General features: G+C 39.9%; 3 protein-coding genes across 3 annotated transcripts in view; 1 reads left to right on the forward strand and 2 right to left on the reverse strand.

The window, feature by feature from the left end:
- The first annotated feature begins 115 nt into the window (after nt 1-115).
- LOC138141097 (kinesin-like protein KIF18A) lies at nt 116-5,438 on the forward strand. The gene is made up of 6 exons (XM_069061797.1): nt 116-477; nt 632-1,831; nt 3,300-3,564; nt 3,617-3,989; nt 4,145-4,246; nt 4,846-5,438. Exons 1-6 carry the CDS (start codon nt 317-319, stop codon nt 4,902-4,904), a joined length of 2,160 nt encoding a protein of 719 aa, XP_068917898.1. The 5' UTR covers nt 116-316; the 3' UTR covers nt 4,905-5,438.
- Nucleotides 5,439-5,759: 321 nt separating this feature from the next.
- mRpS35 (mitochondrial ribosomal protein S35) lies at nt 5,760-6,996 on the reverse strand. The gene is made up of 4 exons (XM_069061803.1): nt 6,823-6,996; nt 6,152-6,771; nt 5,934-6,099; nt 5,760-5,887 (listed from the first exon to the last, which is right to left on the reverse strand). The coding sequence occupies exons 1-4, from the start codon at nt 6,920-6,922 to the stop codon at nt 5,811-5,813; spliced, it is 963 nt and encodes a 320-aa protein (XP_068917904.1). The 5' UTR covers nt 6,923-6,996; the 3' UTR covers nt 5,760-5,810.
- Nucleotides 6,997-8,928: 1,932 nt separating this feature from the next.
- Nucleotides 8,929-19,227, reverse strand: part of LOC138141148 (GTP-binding protein Di-Ras1) — a 40,263-nt gene continuing 29,964 nt past the window's right edge. Inside the window, exons 2-3 of the mRNA XM_069061814.1 lie at nt 14,388-15,022; nt 8,929-9,561 (exon numbers count right to left, since the gene is read on the reverse strand). Coding sequence (XP_068917915.1) covers nt 9,234-9,561; nt 14,388-14,851 — 792 coding nt within the window. The 5' untranslated portion in view covers nt 14,852-15,022 and the 3' untranslated portion in view covers nt 8,929-9,233. The remainder of the gene's footprint in view (nt 9,562-14,387; nt 15,023-19,227) is intronic.

Genomic DNA, 19,227 nt, shown 5'->3' on the forward strand with positions numbered 1-19,227 from the left:
TTGGAAATCGAGTAGAAAACCAGGGAAAATTCAAAATTTCGGTCGATACAGTGGACACCTGCACTACCGACCCACTCGACATTTTTGAACATTTGAAAGCTGCAACGGTCGACTCGACTGTGAGTGTTTTTAAATTGCAGGCGTGAACTGTCACAGTCTTGGTAAATTTTCGCCAAACAGTTCCAAACGTCAAAAATTGATGAACGTTTACGACTTTTTACATGTTTCCTCAGTAGAATTGTGCAAATGTGATTTTTTCGGTTTATACAAATTGTTTTTATACTGTGACAAGTGTTTTTGAGCGGCCACAAAAAGTATGGGCAAGCCCGAGTTTAAATCTCCTCGTCATAGGAATGCGTTGACGAAGACTCGCCCCTTGCTCAAAGCCAAGCAGGGCCCGGTTCGGTCTTCGGCCAACGTCAGGGTGGTGGTGCGGGTGCGGCCCCCCAACGAGAGGGAGAGCGGCGACAACAGCAGGTAAGTGAAATTCAAAGTTTTTGACCGGAACGGGGCCCTCAGCTCTCTCTCTATTACGTATGAGCGTTTTATGAATCTGAATCCTCTCGTTCGTTTTTAGAGATTGTTTTTCGTTTTTTCGAAAAAATTAAAAAAAAATCTGGTCGGGTTTCAGACACGTCGTAAAAATTGTGGACGACCAAGTCCTGATTTTCGATCCGAAGATAAACTCTCAAGCCTTCTTCTACCACGGCGTGGAACAGAAAGGCCGCGACCTCTTGCGCAAAGCCAACAAAGACTTGCAGTTCATGTTCGACAAGGTATTCGGTTACGAGTCCAGCAACGCGGAGATCTTCGAGAGCACCACCAAGAATCTGATAAACTCGCTAATGGACGGCTACAACTGCTCGGTCTTCGCGTACGGCGCCACCGGAGCCGGCAAAACCTACACCATGATCGGTAACAACGACAACCCCGGGATCACGTTCCTCACGATGGCCGAGTTGTTCAAAGCCAGAGAGAACTTGCAGGGCGAACGCAGCTTCGAGCTCGGAATCTCGTACATCGAGGTATACAACGAGATGGTGCAAGACCTGCTGAATCCCGGGGCCCCCTTGCAGCTGCGCGACGACGGACGATACGGCGTGATGGTGGCGGGGATCAAAGTGCACAAAATCGACAATCCAGACGAGCTGTTCGCCCTTTTGGACAAGGGGAACAGCAACAGGACGCAGCACCCCACCGACGCCAACGCCGAAAGCTCGAGGTCCCACGCGGTCTTCCAGGTCTACATCCAGATGGAGATGAAGTCGACGAGGGAGGTGAGGGCAGCCAAGCTGAGCATGATCGATCTTGCTGGAAGCGAGAGGGGCTCGGTCACGGGATACGGGGGGGCGCGGTTCGCCGAGGGGGCCAACATCAACAAGTCCCTCTTGGCATTGGGCAACTGCATCAACAGTCTGGCCGACGGTCAGAGGTACATCCCCTACAGGGACTCCAAGCTGACCAGGCTGCTCAAGGACAGCCTAGGGGGTAACTGCCAGACGGTGATGGTGGCGAACGTGTCGCCGTCGTCGTTGAGCTACGACGACACCTACAACACGCTCAAGTACGCGACCAGGGCCAAGAAGATCAAGTCCGACGTCAAGAAGAACGTGGTGAACGTCGAGTTGCACGTCGGGGAGTACGTCAAAATCGTGGAGGAGTTGAAGAAGGAGTTGGAGAAGGTGAGGATGCAGCTGACGGAGAAAGTCAGCGAGAAGAAGGTCGACTCGAAACTGTCCATTCAACTGTCCAAAATGATAGAGGACAGGAAGAGGCTGCTGGACAGGATGTACAACGTCGAGTGCTCCGAGAATATGGTCGTTTTGAGAAGGTAATACATTTTTTTAACGTGCAGTAGGTCAGTCGTGACGGAGGTTTAGGCAGTGCAGCGGAGAAATGATATTTCGTAATTTATTTATTTTATTAAAAAATTCAAAAACTTTGACAGTTAGTTTTAAGAACTTTGCAAAAAGTCCGTTAAGGAATCCAGAGTGTTAATCCTTGGCCCGGTTCAACCAATGGAAGTCTTTCTAGGACCAAGCCGACAGTTTGGAAAAAATAATTAAAGATTCTTGGAAGGTTGAAAAATAATGTGGCCAGATTTAAGAGGATTTCATCTTTTACATACCAAAATGGTTTTGTTTAATTTTGTTTGATATTTCTTAAAATGGTAAATTCTTTTTTTCTCGTGAATCAGATTAAAATTTATAAGCACTCAAAAAATCGACATGGTGATTTCTTAAAATGACTAAATTAACTTTCTAATATTTAAAACCTCACACCGAGAAAAGGTCCACTTAGCCCAACACAAACTACAGCGTGATCAACAATGACTGAGTCTGTTGGCAATGAAACAATTGAAAATACTGGTGATTTTTGTCTAGTAATTGGCACTGACCACGCACTGACCGGATTTTTTAACTTGAGATGACATTAAAAACATTCTTGGTAATGCAGGTTATGTTTATACTATTACAAAAATTAACCTTCGTTGGTAAATTTTAAATTTGCTAAATTTCATTGTTACCAACAGACTCAGTCATTCTTGATCACTCCGTACCTGTTATAGTGGAGGAATTAATTTTTTGACAGCAAGGGGTAGTTGTAAATCATACCCGCTCGACACAACAGCACGCGCTTCAGAACCGTCTTTTAAATATTGGGGCAAGGTAGAAATTTTGTTAGGGCCCGATTTCAAGTTATGGTCGCAAATAGCTGGTGCAGCGCAAATGTGTATCTATCTTTGTCCTACACATTAATTACCAATATGCGTCATCTTTCTCAAAGTTGGAATTTTGCACCGTTACCATGACAACAACAAATCAACTTGAAATCGGCCTCTTAGTCGTAAAGCGGGTGTTTAAAGTCTGCCCAACGATATTTGGCGTTTATGGCTTTAATTCCGTTAACTTTTTAACTGTGAGGGTTCACCCCAGGGTGCCATAAATCTGCTTGTTTGAAAAATTTACCAAATACAACCCTGGCCGAACTATACCTGCACCCGTTCGAACAAGCTGTATCGGAAATAACTTGTTTTAACTTTAAACCGCGGTAAAACTCTTCGAGTTTAATACCTACCTTTTCTTTCTAAAATTTTTCGGAAATTGAACATTTTTTTAAAGTAGAGCGTAGCGAGTAGTAGCGAGATACGCAAGAACTACCGGATTGAAGTTAAAAACAAAACAAAAAAGAAACACCAACATTTGTTTGTTGGTGGAAGAGAAAAAAATCTAAAAGAAAGATTCCTTTTTGTTTCAGTTACGTATTGAATGTTGAGAACGTTTATATTTTTTGTTTAGACAACTGAAAGAGGACGCAGACGCTCGCCTGAGCGGTCTTTTGAACGCCACCCCCGACAAGGAGGAGGCGCACCGCCGGCTCGGCAACATGGTGAGTCGCTTCCACCGCCAGGAAGACACTTTGAAGACCGAACTGACCGAAATCAAACTCGCTAAATTAGATTTAGAAACTAAAACCGACGAATTGGCCAGGCAACACCCCGAAATGGAAAAAATCGTCGAACTAGCCAACGAAAGACTGATCAGCACCGAAAAGCACTATCAGGTGGGTCCGTTTCGTGATTTTGTCGATCGGTGTAATAACGTGTGAAACGTAGGTGGATCTGACGCAGAAGAAGTGTTCTCTCTTAGAGGAAGAGCTCAAGTCGCGGGCGAACCTGTTGGAGAAGACGTGCAAGATGTTGCAGTCTTGTTACTTGCAGTTGAGGGGGCACGGTTTCGCGACGGACTTGATGTGCGAAGAGTACCAGAGCTTGGTGAACCACCTCCAGGGTCGCAAGAACATAACGTGGGACAGTCCGATCGATTCCGGACTCAGCTCCACGTCGAGCGTGTCGTCGACTGACGTGGAGGTGAGGCCGCCGAAGAGGAAGCTCAACGACGAGAACATCAACGGCCTCAATCACACGTTCGTGATGGAGCCGCCGAAGCCCAAAGTGAAAGTGTGCGCCGAAGAACTGATGGCTAAAGGTGGGATTGATTTTTTAAATGCCGTAATTACCGAGATTTTCTACGGCGTCGTTTCGAACCTGTTTGTCGAAAGAAATTGTTAGTGTGACTTGTACATATCGAACGTTTATTAAAAGTGTACGGCTCTGATTTGGGTATTTTCTTTTTGTTCGCAGTGTACAAGACGCCGAACGCGATTAGAAAGAAAAGGGAGCTTTGCCACGCGATCAAGGATAAGAGGGCTAGGGCTGTGTCCGCGACGAGGGTTAACGCGGCAGGTGAGTCGGGGGCTCAGACAGCCAACTGCAACTTTACTATTTTTTTTTTTGTTCGACACTGTCAGAATTTGAGAATTTTCTCCTATGTGAACGGATTTTGATAAATTTGACAACTTGTCAAAACGAAATGTCAAGCTAATTTTAGAGATTTTCAGCGATTTGGAGCCTTTGGGAGGCTCGTCGAACAAAAAAACGTTGTATTCAACTCGTTCTTGTGTAATTTGGGCTTTTTTTGGCACTCGTCGACCTTTTAACTGGCCCACTCATGCCAAAAAAAGTCCAAATTACACAGGAACTCCTTAAATAAACTACTATTATTTGCCAACTTGGCAAACATTCTTACGTGTTCCTCACGGAACAAAAAAAAAAGATTATAAAAAGCAATTAAGGTTTAATAAAAAATAGATTAGAGGCAAGATGTTTTTCACAAATGAATAATAATTTAGTAATTTTCCTCGAGCTAAAAATTTCATCTCAAGATTTTTTTAACTATTTGCTGGTTCTAAAAAATTCTGTGTATAATAATAATATAGTGTTTAGGTAAAAATTGAAAAGCTGATGTAATTTCGTTGTTGACATAACTTTGGGTTGTTTTCCAGTCGAGAAGAAGACGTTGAGCAAACCCGACGTGATTAAGAAGCGTCCGTTCAGGACGTGAGCGTGCGTGGGCACAAGTGTTTTTAAAGTTTTTTTATAAAAGGTATTACTTTAATTACATTAAATATTTTATTTTGTATTTTTATTAGAATTAAAAACTTATAATTTTGTACATAAATTTATGAGATATGAAAAAAGTAATAATAAATCTAACCTAATCGATTGTTGAGCCGCGTGAAATAGTTTATAGCTCTTGCGACAGTATTTTCCACGGTGGAGTCCTCGAAATGTTCACGGGCAAACACCACAGGTGTCAGTCTAAGTCGGGCGATCACGAGCAACAAACCCACGATTATGACGGAGAACACCACTGCACTACCTAGGAATATCAGCGGGATCAGGAAGTAATGGGGCATCGCAGGGGGGCCCGTGTGCGTTTCGATGATTTCACAATGGTGGTGCGGATGCGGTCCCACGGCCATTTCTTCTATTTATATTGTATTGCTTCTGTTAACTTATCAAGACGCACTTTATGTTTAAATACATTGACTGTGACTGGGTTGCACTCAGACAGAAAATAAAGAATTTATTCGTGGACGATGCCTCATTTATAACCTTGGTTACGGTCCGATGAGAGGGTCCCACTGTCAGTCAGATGCTCACAACAGTGTCTTTTATGATGGCTGAACACATTGTGCCAAATGGGTCATGCCTTGACACAAAAGGAGCACCGACAAGTGGGACCCCTCTCGTTATCTACGCTGAAACCCTAAATTGTTAAATAACTGTTTGGTGTACGCTACAAAATTGCTCATTATCGAGCGTGCGTCGACATTTGACAGATGCGAGGCGCTCGATCGAGTCCAGACGTGACTTCCACCAGGCATGACCTACATTACATATTCATACCAACAAATAATATAAAAATGATTTATTTTACGCCTAATATTTTTTGTACATAAAAAAATTATTCAGGAATCGAGGGTAAATCGAGAATTTTCCTAACCGCCTCCCCATATTGTGTCACAGTGTATTCGTTTTCCCCTAAAAAATTCTTTTTCTTTTATTGCTAAAAACAAATCATACTCACCTTCATTCATGTACTTGTCCACGGACGCAGAGTATGTCCCAATATGACCAATGTCTTTAGCATCTCTCCCAAACATTTTCTCAATATTACTTTTGGAGGCGTTATTTTCCCAGATGTAGCGCTCCATATCCGCTTCACTTTTCAATTCTTCCCAAGGCTCGACGTTCTGCAACACACCCGATCAGACAATTTCGCCAAATGTGGAAAAAAAAAGTTACCAAAGACTCATGATACAGCGCTGTTATCAAATACATCGCGTACTCGTAATTTTGTTTTTTTAGCGGACACCTGTCCGTGACTATCGTGACAACGTCGCTTTTCTCGTCGTACCTGTCGCCAACGAGCCTTAAAAATTTGTCTCTAGGTCTCTCATCGAGCTTCAAACTGTCCAGTTTGAACTTGACGGTGACAATTCTAGCAAGGGGGTCGCGAATGGTGGGCGACGAGTGACAGTAGTCGCTCGACGACACCTCTATCGGAAAATGCTTTAGACACTTCTCATCTGTGTCAAGACTCTTTGGCCAGGGGGTGCAAAATTTCTTTAGTGCCTCGCACTGTCTTTTGATTACTGGTGGCGTCAGGTGGAGAAAATTCGGTATTTTCATTAGTTCGGCGTTGGCGTACTTTGCGGGGGCGACGCCTTTCGGGTTGTAACCTTGCCTAACGGGCAAGGGGACGGTTGCCGGGTGGAAGGTCCGCGGGCCGGGCCACACGTTGCCCCAGTCTTGGTCGACGGCCATTTGGCTGCTTCTGGGGGGCAGGAAGTCGGTTTTTTTCGGGAGACGTCTCGGGGTCACTTGGTTTTTCACATATTTCAAGTTGAGGACGCGGAATTCCTCTACAAATTGGAGGTTAGGTGACATAACCTAAAATTTGACAAATGGAGTACCCTCTTTTTTGGTGTCCGGGGCTGTAGTGTATGTTAATGACAGTTGCTTTTCAAGGGTTCGGCAAACCAATTTGTCGAGTTTTCGTGACAATTTAAACATATTCAAGATAACACTTTTACTCCTGCGACATTTAATCTGACAGCGACACAGACCGCCACCTAGTGGTGCGATGGTAAACTCTCGTCTTTGGAAGTTGTTCTGAGACAACGACAACGAAGAAAGAGTTCTAGAGGGCTAACATTTCAGATAAGTTTATTAATAAATAAAAAGTAGAGTTCACACGATAAACGTATGTTTGCTACATGATGCTGTTGACAGAGATCTCTTCTACTACTTTGTACTTTATGTGGTTGGCAGCAACCAGTGTTGGCACTTTGACGTTTTTCACTTTTTGTTTGACAGTTTGACAGCGCCCTAATCTCAATTACATTTTTTTCAAGCACAACTTTTCAAGAAAAAAAGTAATTAGTAGAATAATGCAGCGCAAAGGGAGCTTTCAGGGACATGAAATAAGAAACGGCTTTGAATAATGATTTATTATCACTCAGCGTCTTTCCATATAATTTTTAAAAAACATTCCAATTAGCGTAAACACAATAATACAAAATTACACAACAATACCTCAAGTATTAACAACATTACTATAAACTCAACGAGTACGTCACTCAGTCAACTTGCTAGACCCTGCTTATATACATACAATTTTATAGTATAAGCGTCATTTTGTTATACATAACAACATTTGTATTGGCATTTTTATGTTTTAGAAAAATAACCGACTCTAGTGTCTGTCGTATTTTTTTTTTCAATGCAAGCAACAGTACAGAGTCGTTCGAAGATAAAACAGGTTTGACGATGGATCAATCAAGTGTAACAGTAAAATTCCCATTTCCCTTGATGAACATTTCGTTAAGTTACAGCTATTTCGGTGCAATAACGGTAAAAGTGCCGTAGTTGATCAAGTGTTAGATGACGGACATAATAAATGCTGTTAAACACGCAGTATAAATCGAGAATTACGTAACTAGTACACAGGCAATGGAGAAGCACGAGGACATAAAAATCCATGTAAATGCAATTGTTCTAAAAGTTCAAAGCTCAGATACTGGAAACGTTGATCCACTGTGGTTTATGTACACGCAGCCTCGTATAAAATCATAAAAAATTTAATATCGTCAAAGACTCGTGATCCCTTAAATTTTATGTCGACGGGGCGCCGTAATTTCTAAGAGAGCAGTACAGAGCACTGCACGCGTGAGTAGATTTTGAATATTTTTTTTTGATTTTTTCAACACCAAGTAGGAACTTATACTGAAAAAGAAATTAGTCTAAACTTCTGTATCTGGATATTTTTACAGTTTTCGGCGACAGTAGCCTCGATATTGAACTGTATCACAATTCGCAGAAGTTTCATTTATTTTAACTATTTACAGAAATTCACTAATGCATTGTTGGGCATAACGATTATGTATATTGTCCAAAAATCGACAAACCAAACCAACTCAAACGACATACAAAGTACTAACATTAACGCTACTCTATCGCCTAATTGTGCTACTCTTAATACCTTGTTTACCATCGATATGAAATCGGTAGGGTTTTTCAAATGGATGGTGGATAAGTTGTACAAAATGACATTAACAACTATAATTATTTACATTGGTACCCGCAAATGTTCTTGCACATGAATAACGACAACTGAAGACATTTACTTCTTGTTGAGAGAGGAAGTAAAGGGGAGTTGATCATCTACACACGCTACAATTAGATTTTGATGACTTGGACCGCGGCGGCGGCGGCAGCCGTGTGGTTGGGACGGTTTTAAATACTAAACGTGTTTTGATTACATCATACAAAACATTTAGATCAAAATTCGTTTTAGCCCGGGGGGTACAGATCCAGAGGATTTCTTAGAAGTATTTACGACGACTTTTACACCAACCTGCTCACAATCAAAACGACAAAGTGACGTTTTCCCTAACTGGTCAACCAATTAATTCGTCATAATGATTTAATTAATCGACTAGTGCTGATTAATTTATTAATTAATCAGTAAAATGAAACTCTTAGTAAATACTCAATTTGTGCAAAAGATTTTTGATCCAAAAAATGAAACATCTGATGTAGAAATATCTTCTACATCTTTGCTGCTATTTTTTTGTATGGAAGAAGTTTTGTATATTTTCACCCTTTCGTTGTCTACCCTTATATACCTTCATTAAAAACCCGTCGTTCTTGTACGTATAAACAACCCTCATACCCATCCGGGCTGGTTGATATTGTGCGGTTACAAGTTGCTAATTAGGTAATCTTTCGCTATCTCACCCCTGGTACAGAAATATCAGCAAACACCAGCTTGTTACAAGGCGAACATAAATGATATAATAAATTTTGATTTTGGTTTTGGAGTCTACGAGACGGTGCATTCCTCGACCCCGTTGTGAGCGTCCCTGATCTGCTGCTTGGTCTTCCTGCTGGCCCTCCGTATCAGCGACCTCGACCTCGGCTTCGTCAGATTCTCCTTGGTTTCGGACGACCCCGCCTGCTTGTCCTTTTCGGGGGCGGGACTGGCCGCCCTCCTGCCGCCCTTGCTCGCCGAGACGTACGCGCTGGATCGGCGCTTCAAGCCGCTGGAATCTTCGGTATCTCGGGGAAATATCCTCGACAACGTCAGAAACGAACGGAATATCTCCTTGATGTTGATGTCGTCTTTGGCGGAGCACTCCAGCACTTTCACCCTGCGACAATCGACATCTCTGTTAATTAAGGGAAGGACTTTTGGGTGCGTGAACGGCGATAAAAGTTGTTAATTGCGACGGTGAGGTGAATCGACGGTTCGGCACGGGATGGATTAGCGAGCAGGGCGAATCTGTTAGGGCGATCCCGTTATGGAATTACGAAAGCTAGCATATTAAAGCGAGACTTAATTATCTTTTAATAAGCGAGGACGGGCGAGGCTGACACTACGAACATTGTCTCTCGCCTAGTTATGAGCTTAAGTAACGTGTTATTAGGTTCATTATCGATTTCGACATAAAAAGGGACGAAAACTGGTCATTATGCCGTTTATTACATAATAGGCGATCCAGTGCTCAGACAGAATCGTGGTCATGATGAAATTTGACGATTAATAACACGAAATGAAAATAAAAATGATCGAGAAAAATTAGATTATATTTTTAGTTGCGCCGGGTCCAATTGCTGTTAAGCTTAGATAGCTCCAAGGTTGAGAGAGTTGTGTAAACTATCTGACAACAGTATTTTATCGATTCCTTTGTGATGAATCTATTATGAAAATCTGCATAGCTCTATCTTGCTATTATATTGAAATTACATATTAATGCATTTGAAGAAATACATCCCCACAAATTGCTCAATACGCCGGAATAAATTACAAATAAAACTTCAAATAAATTTGCAGTCTTATTGACGTATTTACGGAAAATTCAATCGAGAAAACCCTTGTCAGTTTTGATAAGAAGGTACTTTAGTAAATTCTAGGAATTGTGGATGTGTCAGATCTAAGAACACAAATTTGTAAAGTTAATTTTTTTTAAACAATTGTCAAAGTGTTGTCATGTTGGTATGAGCCACTAGTTATTTGATAGTTATTAGGTTGGCAACGTAAAATGTCAACTGTATGTCAGTCAGTCATTTTGATGTGAATTGTGAAGGCGCTTGCGCTACTGAAGCCGCAATTACATTTAAATTAAACTAAAAAGTAAAAAGAGTTTCCGAAAGCAAGGATCTAACACAACGAGAAAAATTAGCTATGGTTAGATTACGTGAATAAATGCAGACAGAAAAACCGATCATGACCATGCTAAGGTAAGAAATTGCAGTAAAGATGCACATTATATTCGAGATATTTTTTTAAATATATGGGCCAATAGTGTTCGACACTGCGAATCTACCAAGTGAGCACATTCCCCCAATAATAATTCAACTTTCCGCAGAATCATAAATTCGGAAGATGATTGGGGGTCAGATTCTGAAAATGAATATTACCCATTAAATAAATTCCCATTTTCCTGTATATGTTCAGTTGCACTTTTCAGTGTCATTATCGTCTTTATTTCTTGTCTTTTGGTATAAAATTTGCTTACACCTGAAACTTTTCTGACATTTGAAAATTACTGACATAACCTCAAACCTGATCTAGGGAGATTTTACGATAGAGGTGTTCCGAAAATACTTTAGGGTGGTACAGCCTCGTCTTTGAGGGAATGTTGACATTGACATTTGTTTAAAAAAAAGGACTATAGATTTACCTATTCTAGAAAGCAGAGGTCTTGATTGTTAAAGCGTAGAACTGCATTTTGATAAATTATAAAAATAATAGACACTGGGGTTGAAAGCTGTTCTTGTAAATTTTGTTTCACGAGCTACATCCGATTTGAAAATTGTCTCGTGTACATCCTTTTAAATAGAAATTAGACGAAAAAATCAGATGTCTCTATCTTGGATATTAACGATGAACATTTTTTTATGCAAATACAAAATTGAGGGATGCGCCCGAATAAATTAAAACCAAACTATAAATATCTTTGTGCAAGGAACAATATTCTAACTAAATACTGTAGTTTAGACAATCTCATCGCGAATTTAGTATAGAGAATCTTTTATGTTAGGTAATGATGGAATATTCACTTCACTGAACTGCAAAATTGGTGGATGCGCCGAGGTAAAAGTTTAAATTATATTTTTATTTATGAAACAAGGGTTAATCTAAAAATGATGTTTTGAATAGTTTTTCGTAGCAAGTTGGTTTGAGATTATCTTACGTTTTTATCGCTGATAGTACCATTAACAGTTTTATTTTATTAAAGGATAATAAAAGCAATAATATAGATAATTAGACACTGACTGTTCAATTTAAAATGTATTTTTATGTAGAGCTTAATTTGAGTGTACGATTTCACAAAGCTCTTCTTATTATATTTTATGCTTTTTATCTCGATGTATCAACTTTCTAATAATCTTTTATGAGTAACGTTGAGTTATTTTCGAATAATTGTGTAGCAACGACGGTACGTCCGGTAAGTGAAGCACAATCTCTCTTTGTCCTGCGAACATTCTCTCACAATAAACACATCGCAGACTGCAGCGAAACAGAAAGCCGGTAAAAGCAAACGTTTTAGTAAATCAAGTTGGAAAAACGTTTCGTTCTGTCGGAGCGTTTATTTCGTCATCAACAAAATTGGTTTTTACCTTTTCGTCTAATTAGATAGAGTGGCAAAGAGGAGGAGGAACTTCGACGAGCGCTCCCTAAATCGCTCGAGGTGGAACAGGAAACGCTTTGTCAACAGAAAGCTGCGATTATTGTTAAACAACAAGTCGACGTCTCGTTTCGAGAGACGCGACCATCGACAACTTTTCTCTCCGAGGACAAGACGCTCCTCTAATCTGATTTGCATCTGGGACATTTGCGAGCCCACCCTTTGATCTCCGATTTTAAGGGCCGCTCAGGTCCGGCTCTGGGGGATATAATTCGACGGATCAACCCTAAAATCAGCCGTCTTTCGATCTAATCTTTTTCTGTGATGCGCCCCCGCGTCCAATAAGACGGATTTTTGGAATTTTTTCTCCGCATCGACGGCGTTTTGTCGGCTATCGATTTCATATTAAAACTGACGGATGTCCGGGGTTGCGCCACCCCTACACGAGACGAACTCGTAATGTGGTTCTACTCCTAATACTTTGGAAGTTTGACGGTTTCTTGCCGCAACTCCGTTATTATAATTAACACGAACTGTAATCCTCCGTTTCTCTGTTTATGAGGGCTGGCGAAATGTAGAATGGGTTTTTTAGGCCGCACCCCCAACTGAAGGGACTCGGCTCGTTATGGATAACAGGACTGTTTAATTTAGGACCGTGTTTGCCGAATTACGGCGATTTTGTCCCGCCGCTGTTTAGATACATTGGGTCGTGCATCATATTTTGGGGACCCGAGGGTCAAAGATGTCTCAGTAATTTTGCTCTTTATGGTCTCGGATGCGCACAAGGGTAGTCAACGGTATCTCGTGAATTTCAACGTTCGCAAAAAACAATCCAAAAGGAATTTGTCGTTATTAGCAAAAGCATTTGGTCTCGCATTAATGACTTGAATAAAATAAATGTAATTTAAATTCTTTGACACCGGATGAGTCTGACAGTTGCAAGAATTACAGCTCTCTAAATGCTGTAACAACAAATTGATAACTTCGAGCGACGTAACTACGGAAAATGTCTGTTTCAGTTGTCTCAGTTCTACAAATTATATTGAGATGTAAAAATGGTGGATGCGCCAAGTCAAATTAGAACTAAATACCAAATATCTTTGTTGTACGAGGAATGACATTTGAGCCAAAGGTTGTATTTGATAGACCATTTTAGCAGGAATTTAATCCCGAGAATTTTATGTCGCTATCTTTTATATTAATTTTGGAATATTCGATTTTCTTGAACCGCAACATTGTTGGACGCGCCGGGGTAAAAGTTTAAATATCTTTCTTGTTCATGGAGCTATGCTCTGTGCAAAATGGTATTGTGTAAACTTATTTATAGCAAACACATCCGAGAACATCCCATGTTTCCACCTCCAATATCAGCTTTGATAAGTTTATTTTAATAAATGACAAAAACCATGGAGACGCTGGGTCAAATTTGAATTGAAATATTATGTACAGGGTGTTATTGAAAGTTGTACAGATATTTTAACCACGAGCTACTGGCTTCATGTAGAACTCGGAAAAAATATCTAAAAAATTCTATGTCAAAAAATAAAATGACATTTATTTTTTGAGCTACAATTTTTTTAAATTGCTTTTAGTCTTCTACGTTGTCAAACAACCTCGTAGGTAAAATTTCGACACATTTTAAAAATACACCCTGTATATCATATTTTATAAAACGTACACCAATGCGGTTTCCTTGTTTTAAAGCATATGTCCTATAGGTTACTTCGCATTGGCGTACATCTTATAAAACATGATATACAGGGTGTATTTTTAAAATGTGCCGAAATTTTACCTACGAGGTTGTAAGACAACGTAGAAAACTAAAAGCAATTTAAAAAAATTGTACTTTTGTCATTTTATTTTTTGCCATAGAATTTTTTAGCTCGTGGTTAAAATATCTGTACAACTTTCAATAACACCCTGTATATCTGTCGTGTTAAAGAGCTGAATTACATCTGCCTTTTGTAGATTATTTAAAGAGAAATTAAGCGAGAAAATCGCATTTCTCTATTTTCCACGTTAACGATGAAAATTTTGTTTTACTGAAGTGGAAAATTGGTAGATGCACCGGAACAAATTAGAACCAAGCTCTAGTTAATTTTGTGGTAGAAGAAGCAACAATATTGTTGTCAAGTTAAAATATTAAATTTTTCACGAGTTGAGGGATTTAATACGATTTCCCCAAGTTTTTCCAAATAATTTGCAAGCTTTTAAAATGTCATTATTAGTTTATAAAGTTTACGCAACTATCCAAAGAGTTTATGAAATTTTGCTTCAAAGGTTTTGGATAAAATCTTGGAACCACCGCTTCCACTCCATCTCGTTAAAATATGTTCATCACCAACCTCAGCTTGGGCAGCTCGCAGTAGACCCACTCGGAGACGTCCTCAATCCTGACTTCCCTGTGCGTGGAGGTCAAATCCAGCTTATTCCCGGCCACCACAATCGGTATGTCCTGGTAGTCCCCCCTTTGCTCCCGGATCTCCTCGAAGCACTGCTTGATGCAGTCGAAAGATGGCGCCGACGTGACGGCGTAGACGAGCAGGAAAGCGTGAGCTGTGGCGATGCAGAGCCTCCTCATCGCAGGAAATTGCATGTCCCCTGCGGTGTCCAGAATGTCCACTTTGAGGGTCATGTGCCCTAGGTCATACTCGCGGTTGTAGAGGTCCTCGATGGTGCTGCGGTACTTGTCCGAGTAGGTGTTCATCAGGAAGCGTTTGATTATGCAGCTCTTGCCGACACCGGCCCCGCCGAGGATGACCAAGCGAATGCGCTCGTAGTCGGACATGGTGGTGCCGTTGTTGTTCATCGAAGAGGCGCAAATTCGGATTTTTCTGATGGCTTTATCTCAGCATTTCTGGGGATCGGGTCGGATTTCAATTAAGGCCGAATTGTCGACGAGGGTGGCCAATTTATTCAGTTTCACCAAGACCAATTAGTTCAAAGCCTTGACATTGGGAGGCGCAAGAGGCGGCCAGACCTGCAACGCAGCAAAAATTATTTCATTCAAACTGACGCAAAAATGGTGGATGCAAATTACACAATCGGAAAATATCTTTATTGTTTTGGGGGTCGCATCCAATTTAAAAAACATTCTCTTGTACATTTCATTGTGCCGAATTTGATAAAAAAAACTGTATACTCCTATCTTTGACAGTAACGTGATAATTTTATTTTATTTAGCACAAAAATGGTGAATGCGCTGGGATAATTTTGGATAAATTCATGTTTAGCTTTGTTGTTTGAGGAACAATTTGAAATCTACCAATTGAGCTCTCTGAAGCTTTAAATTGCAGATCTAACCAGGAAAACAACATATTTCAGTCTCGGACAACGCTATGAAATGATCTGAATTTGTAAAATGGTGGAGGCGCCGGGTTAAATAACGAAACCTGAAATATGATGTTTTGAGGGTTTCATTCAGTCTAAAAACACTCTCTTGTGGAATTTATTACACTGAATTTAATAAGGAAACCCGCATATTTTTATCTCTAACAGTAACGTGACAATTTAATTTTTCGGTAGCAAAATGGTGGATGTGCCCAGACAAGATTTTGCCTTGTTGTTTGGGAAACAGTCTGCAATGTCCTAAATAAGCTTTATGGAGCTTTTGAATGCAAATTTAACTTGGAAAACCATATCAGATGCTAACACAGTATTAAATGAACGGAATTTGAAAATAATGAATGGGTCGAGAAAAAACATGAAATATCTTTCTTGTTCCATTAATTCTAAAAAACACTCTCTTGTAGATTTTATTATGTTGAATCCCAGAAAAAAAAACCGCTGTAGTTCTATCTTTATTGATAACGTGACAATTTTATTTTATTTTTATAGAAAAATGGTGGATGCGCCGGGACGAATTTTGTATAAATTCTTGGTAGCTTTGTTGCTTGTAGAACAATTTTAAATGCATGAGCTTTGTGGAGTCCTTTGAAGCAAATTTAACCAAGGGGTCTCACCCTTCTATTTCAAATATTGTCGTAAATAAAAATTAAAAATCGTGGATGCACCTGGAAATTTTTAATTAAAATCTTTACATCATTTTATTGTTTGAGAGGCTGTGTTTGCTCAGAACTCCGGTTTGTCAATCATTCCAAGATGAAGTGTCTTTTGCTCACCATCTTCTCGTCATTCAAACGTATTTCTTTGATCTCGTTAAAGTAAATATTTTCTTTTCTAGATGAATTAATAATTGTAGTGGAGAAAAACAATAATTATAAGAATGTTTATTTGCTGTAAGTAGTTTATTTAGACGTTCCGGAAAGAAGCTTAAAGCAACGAGCAATAACATCTGTGCTACCACATCTGTTGATCCACTAAAAGAAACGAACGAACTAAACTGTCTCCTCTCTCTTCTTTATATAAATCCCCTTATCTAAAATTTTGCGCTTTCACCCCATCCTGTATCGCATCCTCCAGTCTGGCGTGTTCACCCCGACACTTTCATCTCGTCCCGAAATATTACTCCAATCTTGGCGAAACGGTTTAATAATATATCCTTCTGGGCATCCAGAACGGTCCAGATTGTGTCGGATAAGGCGAACTGCTCCTCGAAAAAATTCAAATTCGGGACCGACTCACTCCGCCAACATTAATCTCCGTTTAGCTGATAAGACCCCGAGAATTGCAATTGTACACTAAAGTTAAATGAGAATCGATCCGGCCTTTTGTGGCGTCGTTCGGAATCATAATTAAAACCTCACATCATTCGAATTAAATATTGCAGCCCCCGGCCATAATATCATCACCAGAAGAGCTACTATTTTGCAACAAAAATCACCGGGGGCGGCGATGTAATTGGAAATTGTGCCGCACCCACATGGTGGAGTTCTTTGTGGAATGATTCGAATTTCATTTCGCATAAGTTGCTTTCATGTTAAAAACGCGCATGGCGTGCCCCCGGGATTGCACACTCACCTACGCAAGATGTAAACTTTGTTTAAGGCCGCTCCCACAGGATAGCAAATGTGACTGACTGACGGAATCATTCGCCAAACATCTAAATGAATTTAAGAGATTCGACTTGATTAAAATAGAAACTCTAACGAATTAAAAAAATAAATAAAAAAAAAGGTAAATTTAGAATCTCCGGGGAGATAACGATGTTGACTGGATCGAATGAAATACTACTATTCTGGTTTTGTTGTAAATAGCATTTTGGTTTCTAACCGAAATTTAATTCTGACATTAATCCAAATCATATTTTTGGTAATTATCATTCACGTCACATTAATTAATTGAATAAATTAATAATACATTTTGTTTTATAAGCGCGTTCAAATGAAATCCTGGGCTGGGAAGGCGTTGGAAACCGTCAATTGTTGTGCTTTTTTAAAGCGTAGATTAATTGGAGCATCTTGACAGCTAACCTAAAATTTAGAGCCAAAAAAATCTTCTTTTTTTCTTTCTTTGCAATTGCAATATTGTATATTAGAAGCAGAATAACTTAACGATTCCTATTCTCGAAGCAAATATCTAAGGGCACCTTTTACTGAATTATGTGCCGATTAAACATAAAAAACGGCGGGAAATTCAAACTTTACACTGTTCTAAACGGTTTAATTTTTCCAACGCTTACTCAGCCCAGGATTTATAATAATAAAAAATAAACACGGCAAAGGTCGAATGGTTAATAAGCGGGGGTGGCCGAACAAGAGTTTTCTCTGAAAGAAAAATGTATTTTATTGAGGGAAGAATTTTATTTTGACCCAGTGAACCTGAAAAACTACAAACCCTCTCGCTCGCCTCGCATTTCTAATGCAATTACAACCCAGTGACGACGTTTCGACTGAACCGCCCCCGTCAGAGCCCACCCCTCGTTATTTCCCGCGAGACGCCGTTTGGCTGTTTTTCTAGTCAACAGTCCACGATTATTTATTATCCCGACTGGCTGAAAGTGTAGCTAAGTGGCATTCAGGCAAGGTGTATTCCATTATCCTGTTCCTCTTTCACCGGCGAAATGTAATCCGGACATGTGTTCGACTGCTGACACATGTTGCTTTGTGCTCTAAAAAATGACTGTAATATCGCCACCACCGCCGTTATTTATTCAATAATTGCAAAACGGGGAGTTTAGCGTGCGCGCTGTTTATCTGGGAGGCTTTGTTCTTGGATAAGAGTGCATCGGGGTGAAGTCGCTGCGGGGCACGCGTGCGGATAAGCTTTCAGGTCAAACACAAATCCCTGTTTCGTTTGCGGAAATAATAATTAGCGAGCGGTGGAAAAAGAGCCGCGGAGGGGTTATTGAAATTAACAAAGAGCAGGTCTAGAGAAGGATAAAAATCATCCGGTATGGTGTAGGGGGAAAGTGTTGAAAACAAAGCAAATGTTAATAAACCAGAGAGATGGTCTCGCGGAGTTTAAGAAAAATTAAAAGAAAATACAAACAAAATATGATGAGGTAAATAAAATTAAAGTAAATTAAAGATTAGAGGAAAAATGTGACAGCTTCTGGAAGGGTATTTTGATGAAAGGATCTTATAGAAACATTGTTTGAACTGTTTCTATTGAGAAGAGTGCCTTTAAATATTAAGTAAAAGTGGTGGAGGCGCTGGGAAATTTTCTTCATTAAAAATAACGATATCTCGATGTCAATTTATTCAGGTCAAATTTTAAAGCTGTGTGTTATAGACCTAAGTAAGCCGAGTCGAATGCAAGAAACTGTATATTTGTATCTTTTACATTGACCGAGAAAACTGTATTTAACAATCGCGAAAAAATGGTGGAGGCGCCGGGATATTTCAAAAATAAACCGATGGATATCCACGTAATGCTTTGAGTTAGATAAGACCTGATAGCAACATCTTATAGATGTAGTTAAGGCGGATAAAATGTAAAAGCCGCATTTCTCTAACTTTAACACTGGTCGAGAAATCTGCATTTACATATATAGTTAGTTTTTATATTTTTTCAGTAGAACGGAGGATGTTTTCCTTGTAGTGCATCTAATCTGAAAACTGTATTTTAGAGGTTTAATTATTGCCGAACCGAATGCAAAAAATTGCATTCATCTATCTCTAATACCAGTCGAGAAAACTGCATTTATGTAGTGCATCAAGATGATTTTCATCTTTTCAGAAACGTGACGATATCTTCCTTCCGGAGTGAGGTAAAGCCAATGTGGAAACTGTGTTTAGTAGATTTAATTGTAGAGAAGCGAATGTGAAAAGTGGTATAATTCTG

Source organism: Tenebrio molitor, chromosome 1 (genome assembly GCF_963966145.1).
Source record: "Tenebrio molitor chromosome 1, icTenMoli1.1, whole genome shotgun sequence".
NCBI lineage: Eukaryota > Metazoa > Arthropoda > Insecta > Coleoptera > Tenebrionidae > Tenebrio > Tenebrio molitor.